Genomic DNA, 9,904 nt, shown 5'->3' with positions numbered 1-9,904 from the left:
GACCTCTCGTAACTTTATGGTACATAGTTCTCGAAAAGTATCTTTTTATCAGTTTTTGATTGGTGTGACATCGACATCCTCACCATGATGACAGGGATTGACATGCTCTACTTACAGATCCATTGTTCTAAGTGAATCAGATCCGAGATACACAAAAAAGCCTGTACAAGAATATCTCCGCTGATCATTGTGATTTAGACCTTATTTTACGTCATCATCAGAATTTTAGCATGCTTTTTGTTCTTTAGTTTTGTCCTGTTGGGTTATCAATGTGAAGGGTGGCCCAGTGGATCCAAAGGCTCTGAAGCTCAGCTGTTGGGCCTGTGGGCGAGGGCCCGGCTTGATTCATTGCATATGACGTCCTGAAAGTTTTATTATGCGTTGTCTTGGATGACTGAACAGGACTAGCTCTCGATTTGGCATTCTCTCATTCTTCCTGAAATCTTATATGCCTTAAAAGACCCTTACCTTTTTTTTTTATGGCTATCCATACTCCAATTAAATCTCATAAAACTCTCCTTCTGATCTTGCTAACATTTCTATCTGCTCTCAAACCTTCTCAAGATCCATCCGGCAAGGGGCTCTGCTTCACAGCCGACACCTCCTAATTCTTTTTTTTTTTGTTAATTTTCCTCAAGGGAAGAAAGCGAGAACGCAAACAAAGACAAAGTACAAGCCATGAAGGTCGAAGATGAAACCTATTTGCAGCAGAAGCGCCAGGTCTGGAGGCCCAGCATCCCCATCCATGGAGTCCAGGTTCGTACAGCGTCTTAGTTTTCCCTGCAAGATGACCTCTTAGGGTTCATGTGGTTTGAACCCTCTTCTTGTCCTCTAAAGCTAGCTACGTAAGCCTTAATTTTGCATCAATTAGCTAGCTACGTAACCCTCTTCTTCTTGATTCACCAACAACGTAAGACCTAACTTCAGGTCAAGATTTCGTTGGAAACAACAGCTGAAACTACATCCAAAACTTGACTTCTTATGCTAATGTTTGGTTCGCTCCAACCAATGGAGATTCTATCTTTGACCCATTCCGAGGACGGGCCAGACCACCAGGAATTGTAATGAATGATATTTTTGAAAAAAAATTATGTCAAGGTTTAGACACTAGCATTTGAGAATTGTGCATGTATATGAAATAACTTATAAAAATATAGATATAAATTATTAAATAGAATTGTTCATGAGTTTATTAGGTGCTTAATTAATGCCTACTACCATTTCTCATATAAGTTTTGTTTGAATTATAACACCTAACTTGGCCAGATGTAAGAGTTCGAGTAGGAGATAAAAAAAAAATAAATTAAAAAAAAAAGATAGAATCCTATTTGAAGGGGAGAAGGAATCCTACTTTATCCCAATTTTTTCGAAACATAGCCTCCACTTCATCGGCTATTTAAAGATCTCCACCTCTCCTTTTGCTGAATTTCTAGTTTGATTTCGCTCGTAAAGAATCCCATCTCTTCTTTTGCTGATTTATAATTTGGTTTTGCTTGTAAGATAAGTAATTTGACCCTTTTTTAGTTTTGTTGGTAAATTATAAGTTTATTTATTTATTTTTTTTTGACCCCAGTCAGTATTTGGCTACTTTCGACTTCTTGTTTCCCCTTCTTTTCCTGTTTTCTTGCATTGTTCTGAAACTCCTGGTTTGATACTTTGGTAACCACAAAGGCCGGTGCAAGTAGGCTGGTCTAACATCTGAAGGTCCGTTGCAACACCAGTCTTTCCTTGTGCATCGAGATGGGTAAAAAAAATATCATCTACGATGCATGTGGACATGAACATCAAAAGTTGTGCCCATGCATCTCGATGCCCAATCAAGGAGGCACATCTGCTCATCCCATTCCGAAGTTAGGTAGGTAAAGTGAGAAGATGGCAGCATCTTTGGAAAAAAAAGCATGCCATGGACCAGAGGCAAAGTCAGAATTTGGTGCAAGAAGTTCATACGGAGGCAGCTTGGGTGCAAGTCTTTATGGGTGGCGACGGATTAGGCTCGAGTAGAATTCGATATAAATAAAAAAAACAAAACAAAACCAGATTTAGAAAATTTTAGAAAGATTTGATGCTGAGTTGTAATTTATGCATGGCGAGCAAGGTGGGGATTGGAGAAAGATTTGACGCGAGTGTCGTAGGCGTTTGACGGGAACCGTTGTCGATTTGCTTGCCCGCTCTTCCGGCGGGGATTGGCAAAAGGGAGAGCGTATCAAAGCCGATAAAAAATTTTCTCAAAAGATTAGTGGGAAAGTTAGACCAAAACGGCCGCCTCCCTCGGCCACCAAGAAAGATTCCGTGTCCCAACTTCTCCATCCGATGCTTGCATGGCGTCCGGATCGGACGATCCATGCTCATGGTCCTCGTCAAATTATGAAAAGCTTCGGTCTTTGTGGGCCCCAAAATCCCCCTCTTCTTAGACTGTCTTAGATTTTGTCAGCAGAAGCAGCGACTTGTGCGACCCACATATTGTGAAAGGATTCCGTGTATTAGGATTTAGGTTGCCACCTTGCTTTGGAGCGGTTTCTTTTCTCTTTTTGAGTTTAAAACTGAGAAAAGAAAAGGCTTATAAGCCGAAAGGAATGAAGGTTCGCTGAGCTCTTTACCTCATCTTTTATCTCAGTCTCAGGTTTCACACGTTGAGAGGAGGGAAAGAATCCATTGATGATGAGAGCTTTATGATGGAAAAGTTGTTACACGGACTCCAATTCCTTCTTCCCATTTGCATCTTTTGATAAAGCGCTTTCTTAGCTAAGGTGGTTTAGTCTTCTTTCCCCATTCCACAAGAAAAGTATGGGTGCAAAGAGTTGTCTCAGGCTATATATATCTAGAGAGAGAGGACTCTGTCTTGCGCCGGAGGTCTAGTTTGACACGGGTTCCAGCTTCATTTCGATAACCCAGGATTAGGATTTTTGCGGGCTTCTGGAGAGAATGGTGTTGAATTCTATGAGCATTTAAGTGATTGAGGACATGTAACAATTTTACTGGTCTTTTGTTTCTAGTTCTTTCCAGAAATCACGGAATTTTGTCACGATTTGAAATGGCTGCTGTGGACAAGTCTGAGAGGTTTTTGAGGTGTTGTGTTTTGCTTCTTGGCTGCAATTTAGTAATCAGCTGCCGACAGCAGTCCTTTATATTGTTTCTTTGAGCAGAGGAAATAGTTTTAAAGTAGAAAAAGGCTTTCTGGAGGGATTTGGAGTGAGGATTTGGAAGCAGGTTTTATGTCGAGATCTATTTAGATTGGTTTTTTTCGTAAAGAAATCTTATGGTTCATTGGAGGCAAGTCAGCTTTTAGAGGTGTTTTTGAGAAAGATCGAAAGATCACTGGTAGGTGTGATTTCAATTGTGTACTTGTTCATTGCCATGTCTATTAGCTAAAAAGTTCTTTTCATTCCTTTTTGATGGGAGTTAAATTAGTTAAAAGGTTTTTTCATCTCCTTCTGAATGGGAGTTGGAGGTGACTGGGGCCAACTTGGGAATGCATTCATCAGAGGGCTGCATCAAACCGAGTCATCTGATGAGTGGGTCCATATCTTGTTGGCTTTTGTTCCATGATAGAACCTTGTTATATTTCCAAATATTTTGAGATGCTTTCAGTTATATACTTTTTATTTAGATTAGGTTGGATAATTCTATATTAGTACGACTTCTTATAAAATTTTTTTAATGCTAATAGGTCATTCAGATGGGCTCAAGAAAGTTGAATGTGGTTGTGGTGCTTCTTTGTTCTCTGGTGCTGGTATTAGGTTTCGGTGTGGAAGTTGCAGCTCACGGCACTCAGGAGCTCATTGCAGTCTCTCATATTGGAGCAGGTGAGAATCACAAAACCTTCTATATACCTAAGCATTGCCTCTTATTCAAAGCATCCTCATTTCTTTTAGGTTTTGTTGCTGGTTTTAAAATTTTTGCAACAAGTGATTAATGATTAGGCTTCTTATGATTCTGACAAAAAAAAAACGCATAAGAAAGAAATGTGGATGTTGAGCAATAGTTCCACACCCTTAAGGAGCATGAAAGCTGCAATATGAAGTTAAAAATGAAGCAAATGGCAGAGTTTAAAGACATGATGCATGGTTTCTCCAAGCTGCTCCACCTTTTGGAGCTCCCATTCTGACACTGCGTCATAGGTTTTGTCGACATTTGGACTGCTATTAGGTGCATGAGTGCTACAATATGAACTCAAAAATTGGGGGGAAAAACTTGATGTCAAAGAGTATAGAGACATGACCTTGGAATTTGAACTAGCAGCATGATACATATATTTGTGAATATATGAATGAGTTCATTGGAACATACAGAGTCTAAGTTCACCTGCATTGTGTTCATGCTAAGAAGAATACAGATCAGATGTTATTCCTAGAGAATTTCGAATAGGAATCAAACAGAGAGATAAAACAAAACAAATACAGTAAAATATGGAAAAAATAGAGAATCTAATAGGTGTCGGTTTCCCTGAGATCATAAGGTGTTTATTATGCCCGCTTCATGTTCCAGACGCTCAATGTTGCAGTTATTTCTGAAAAATGGTTGTAGCTATGTTTCATTTGGAAAGAATGATAGAAGCATATTTCTAGTTTGTACTTGTTCAAGAAAAACTACTTTTTGACATCTGTGAAATTGTGGCGACTTTAGTCACTGTTTTGTTCAAAAGGAAAAGAAAAGAAAAGAAAAAAAGAAAGAAAACTCCTCGATTTTGACCTGATTAGTAGTTTTAAACTTGTAACTTGTAAGACAGTCATACAAATACTGCATTATGCCACAAATTACATGCAGGATTTGAGGCAACACATCTTAGAGTTTACAAAATGATTTTCTAACAACTGGCTCTTATATATTTCTGTCTGGTCTGTTTTTTTTTTTTTTTACAAGTAGAAAGACTTCTAGCGGATGGGGTGAACAACTCAGTATCTGTGGATACTTTGTCAGCTAGAACAGAAAGAATTGACCCTTTGGATGATTTCAAGAAGTACAAAGGAGGCTACAACATTACGAACAAGCATTACTGGAGTGTAAGGATCTCTCTCTCTCTCTCTCTCTCTCTCTCTCTCTCACTCGCTTGCACACATGTATGCATGCACGCATGATGATGATGATGATAAAGAATTAGAATAAGAAACACAATATTATTAAGGATGAACATCAGATATAAAAATAACCCTGAAAATGTCCTCATGATCCTTTGTACAAGGACAGCTATCAAAATTGCAAATAATCAGTACTATAGCCAAAAGGAAAGATTTTAGCTTCGAGCTAAATTAAATAAATTAAAACACCCATATTTGGGCATGAATTATTGCTCCATCTGAATCACTCTTCAGGATTATCAACAATTTAATGAATTTATTCCTATATTACCTTCTATTCTTCTAATTATAGTAGCAATTTGCTTATCCTTCAATCACATGACTCCACCTTTTACCAAAATCTCAAAGGCCTTCATGCTGTCCTGAAACAAAAAAAGAGCTTAATTGGAAAATTCCTCATAAGTCTCAACTTTTTGGGAGTGTACCAGTACCTCCAAGTCAAAGAACATCCTAAAAAGTTTTTTTTTTCTTCTTCTCTTTCTTTTTTAAATAAAAAGAAGGAAACTGATCCTTTAATTATTTCTTCTATGTTCAGTCTACAATATTTACAGGTAGATATGGGTACATCATTGCAATCCTATGGCTTGTTGGGGGGCTCCTTTATGCTGCAATTGTACTTACCATAAACACTTGCTTCACCAAGAGAGCAAGAAGAAAGAACAGGCGATCCCCCTGCTTCAAGAGATATAGTCTCTGGTCTATTTTCCTGGGCATTTTCTTAACAATCCTAGCAATGTAAGTGTGGTGTTTAAATACCATCATAGAGCAAAAAATAATAATTTATTTTGATGAAAAATTAATAAACAGTTACTGCTGATAAAAATACCTGCAGAGTTGCATCTGGAGTAGTACTTGGTGGAAGCTTAAGATTCCAATCAAGAGCCCAGTCAACTAAAAACATCATTGCAGAAACTGCAGAGGAGGCATCAGGAACAATATACAATGTAACTGGAGCTGTTGCGAACATGCAGAACATCGCAAAGCTCTATGGTGGCTCTCAAGCATACAGCGGTCTGAATAACACATTACAGAAACTTGATGATGAAGCTGATAGCATACAGAGAACGGCAGTGAAGAAAATGCGGCTGGTCAACAAGGGCATCAAAATATTGTAAGAATCAAGAAAAATGAGAAAATCCTACAACAAAGTTAACCAAACCACCATTATGTTTTCCCCTCTGATGTACGCATTATATTTTTTCAGGAAAGTGCTTACCATTGTCACCATTGTGCTAAACCTGATTGCCATTCTTGCTTTGATAGGTAAATGAGCTAATTTGTATGCAGAATGCACTCCAAACTCCTATGAAAGAGATCATGTTTCTTGTATTAAACTTTTCTCTTCTTTGTACTGCAGCATCAAGGCCCCTCAGGCTTCACCAGGCTCTTTATTGGTAAGCAAGCTGCAAGTTGTCCTTCCTGCTATATCATCTAAAAAGAGTCTAACAAGCCACCTTTTCTGTTTAAATCCTGATTCTGCCTTCTTCAATAAAAATGCTCCAATTCAATCACCTCCATATGTTAGGATTTTAATGAACAGAAAGAAACATATCATCTTTCACAGTTTCAATTTGTTGCAATCAGGATCTGTTTCTAGGAAAGGTCTAACAAAATCTTATTCGCGACAGGCTTATCATTCTTTGCTGGCTATTGACATTCCTCTTCTGGATATACTTTGGGCTGTATTACTCCCTAGACAAGTAAGCTATATTCATTCTTCAGCATGTGTGAGTTTCTTGTGTCCTAACAAATTACGAAGAGTAAATTTTAGAATTTTTCCAGGTTTGCTGGTGATTCCTGTGCAGCTCTTGATGAATATCGGCTGAACCCTGAAAATAGCACACTAAGTTCGATCCTCCCATGTGCCGATCGGCTTTCAACCAATAAACTTCTACGTGATGTTGGAGCTGGAATCTACAATATAGTTAATCAGGTATTCAATTTCTAAATTCCTTTGGAGCCAAAGATTAACCACATCACAACCAGTCACATGGAACTTGCTTTTCCTGGATGTTTCCAAACTCATTCTAAAGTACTTCATTCACCTCAATTTTCAACAGCATAACCTAACACGCATGCGCTTCACTAGTGCATGCATATGAATGCATTCGTAAATATGTTAGTATAGATGAGCCTGTTTTGAGGCTCGAGATGGTATCATTGTTCTTCCTCGCTTAATGTCAATTACTGATAGCACTACCCAAGTTCAAATGCTCAACCAAAAAAATACAGCAGCCATCTATAAAAAGTTTTCACAATGAAAGCTAAATGTATTTTTGTCATTCTGTTTGTTAGGATGATCTTAGGGATCACATAACAACATGCATCAGCCCATAATACTTTTTTTGTTAGCATGATTCGGTATTGACATGTATCACATAACAATACTGTTGACCATAAAGCATGGAGTCTTTGGTTATATTTATATGTTTGACCCTATCCATTAATGCATGTGTCTGAATGTGAATAATGCTACTACTAGTTACACTTGATCACAAGCTCAGGTAAATGTTGGCCATCCTGGATGATGTCCTTAGTGCATCACAACACATTTTTATGAAACTGATAGTTTTTTCATACCAGCTTATAAACAAATTAAGTAACTTAAAACTTGAGATGGGAACAGAAATGACAATGAATGTTGACCAGACAACTTCGAACTCTCGATACGGATCTATCAACTGACAGTCCAGAAAAATGGTATCAGAAACAGAATTACCCTCTTTGGATGGAAAGGCATTCGTATCCATATTATTAGCTACTGAAGTAATTGGAATTTTCTAGTTAGAAAGCTCCAATGCTTTGAAACATCTTATCTCAAACAGCCTATGTTCCCATGTAATGAAAATTACTGAAGACACATTCAATTGAACAGAAAATAGATGCTGAAGATGACAAAACTTTGTACATATATTCAAAAAAAAAAAAAATTATTACATACATAAATACATCGTTTACATATAGTTTAATACTGCAGAATCTGATCCTTCTAGCATTTAATGCATCCAGTACAACCCAGAAATTACAACTGTAAAATATGCAGGTAAATGCGAACATATCAGCAGCGAAGTCATTGGCTCTTCCAGATCTAGAATATATCTGCAATCCTTTCTCCGGACCACCTGAATACAATTATCAGCCACAAAATTGTTCCTCCAACACAATCAAGATAGGAGATATCCCCCAGGTAAATTTTTTCTTATGTCCTCCAATTCCAGCATCATCTGCTTATAATATCATAAAAAGGTTTCCATTTAATATTTGTGGCATGTTCAACATAAGTTTGATTCTTATTTTTACGTTGTGAGAAATATGCAAGAAGTTTGAGCATCATCCATCATAATTAAAATGTATTCACACTATTAATAAATGACACCTAACCTAGTGTTATCTTTTTGAAGATTTTGAAGAATTATATCTGCTCAGATAATGAAGGTGGAACATGTATATCAGCTAGCAACTACAATAGAGTGCAAGTCTTTACGAGCTCCATGCAGGATATTGTCAATGATTTCCCTGGTATGGAGAAGCTGGTGGATTGCCAAATGGTGAAAGATGCATTCTCTGAGATCCTTTTCAACCAATGCAAGCCACTGAAGAAATATGTCCACATGACATGGGCCTCATTGGCAGCTCTGTCAACAATTATGGTGGCTCTTGTTTTGTTTTGGACGGTAGAAGCTCGGCATGACAATCAACACCATTCAACTGATGGCTCTGTAAAACCCCACCCATCATCAACAGACATGCCGGAAGCTGACATGACTGAGATTGCAGCTAAACAGATGGAACTTAAAATGGAACCGTGATACCAAGTTGCTAAGGAATACTCAATGCATGAACAGCAAAGCTAAAGATGAGAGCATTAGAAAAAGAAAACATGGGGTGAGATATGGATGAACAAGTGGAACTTCTCTTCTTTTTAGACTGAGACTGGGATCCAAAGGAGACCGTCCACCCCAGCCATTTTTTTGCTTTTTTAATTTTTTTTTCTTTTTTCCCTTTGCTGGTTTGGAGAAACCAGCCACAACAGATGTATACTATAGGCTGAGAATGTTCTCCCCTATAATCGTAAAGGAAATTTTTTTTGAGGCAATTGAATAAATGATTACAATCGAAGTATGTTGCTTGGAGATTCCAAATACAGATCACCGAGGCATGATGGCAAGACTAGTAGCTCATGAAGCCTACTTAAAAGTTGCTTAAGTTTATGGGCTTCTGAGTAAACAAATCGTAGAGCTTACTCATTGTTGTAATTATAGTAATGATAGTACGTTTGTAATTCTTTGGGTGGTTACTGTTCATTTAAGCTCTTGCTAGTATCTTCATGGAGTCAAATATTGTGAGGAAGGATAATGAACTTATCTTCCTACTTGCATTTGCATCTGTTTTATATTTTTCGCTGTTGTAATTTGCAGGGGCTGTTTACTGATACAGAATGAAAAGAAAATACTTGGTTTGGAGGTGCAGAATTTCCTTTCACTGAAAGAACCTCTCATTAGCTAAATGTTTGTGATCTATTTAATAGACGCCGAAGCATATGATTTCTTGAAATGAGTTCAGACAGCATATATTTCTAAACCTAACATAGAAATAATTTTATTTTAGTGTCTTTGTCCGTCCTTTGATTTTGTTTCTATCAGCTATATGTTCATTAGTCAGACTCTGAGCATCTTGAATAGTTTGTGGTGCTTTTATGTAGACATAGCAAAAGTTAGTTTGGTATTTGTTCAGGTGACCAAATAAGGAGCAAGCAAAGCCAGAGATATGGATGTTTGTTATATTGAACTAGGCATGCACTTTAATTTCCGCATGTTGGAATTGAAATC

The 9,904-nt window shown here is 37.6% G+C and overlaps 1 protein-coding gene across 5 annotated transcripts; it reads left to right on the top strand.

Annotated features, from left to right (window-relative positions):
• The first annotated feature begins 28 nt into the window (after positions 1 to 28).
• On the top strand, positions 29 to 9,397 carry LOC103714925 (uncharacterized). Of its 5 annotated transcripts, none has more exons than XM_008802407.5 (11): positions 29 to 756; positions 3,668 to 3,803; positions 4,864 to 5,000; positions 5,611 to 5,810; positions 5,908 to 6,186; positions 6,280 to 6,338; positions 6,433 to 6,469; positions 6,704 to 6,775; positions 6,858 to 7,008; positions 8,119 to 8,262; positions 8,477 to 9,194. In XM_008802407.5, exons 1-11 carry the CDS (start codon positions 679 to 681, stop codon positions 8,882 to 8,884), a joined length of 1,701 nt encoding a protein of 566 aa, XP_008800629.3. In that variant the 5' UTR covers positions 29 to 678; the 3' UTR covers positions 8,885 to 9,194. The 5 variants fall into 5 exon arrangements, with proteins under 5 accessions (XP_008800629.3, XP_088576311.1, XP_026663545.2 ...); XM_088720185.1 differs by having other exon boundaries at positions 535 to 756; positions 4,861 to 5,000; XM_026807744.3 differs by lacking the exon at positions 29 to 756 and adding an exon at positions 2,587 to 3,318 and having other exon boundaries at positions 8,477 to 9,397.
• The last annotated feature ends 507 nt before the right edge of the window (positions 9,398 to 9,904 follow it).

Source organism: Phoenix dactylifera, chromosome 4, assembly GCF_051530095.1.
Source record: "Phoenix dactylifera cultivar Ajwa chromosome 4, Ajwa_hap1_PhDact_Kaust_v1.1, whole genome shotgun sequence".
In the NCBI taxonomy this organism is placed as follows: domain Eukaryota; kingdom Viridiplantae; phylum Streptophyta; class Magnoliopsida; order Arecales; family Arecaceae; genus Phoenix; species Phoenix dactylifera.
The sequence above is the reverse complement of the archived record's forward strand: the minus strand, read 5'-3'. Positions and strand labels throughout refer to the sequence as shown.

Excerpts from the sequence above, each read along its gene's own strand:
- LOC103714925 (XM_088720185.1), top strand. The coding sequence starts at position 679 with ATGAAGGTCGAAGATGAAACCTATTTGCAGCAGAAGCGCCAGGTCTGG. Across the intron at positions 5,001-5,610 it reads CGAACAAGCATTACTGGAGT|TCTACAATATTTACAGGTAG; the intron begins GTAAGGATCTCT and ends TTCTATGTTCAG. Across the intron at positions 8,263-8,476 it reads AGATAGGAGATATCCCCCAG|ATTTTGAAGAATTATATCTG; the intron begins GTAAATTTTTTC and ends ATCTTTTTGAAG.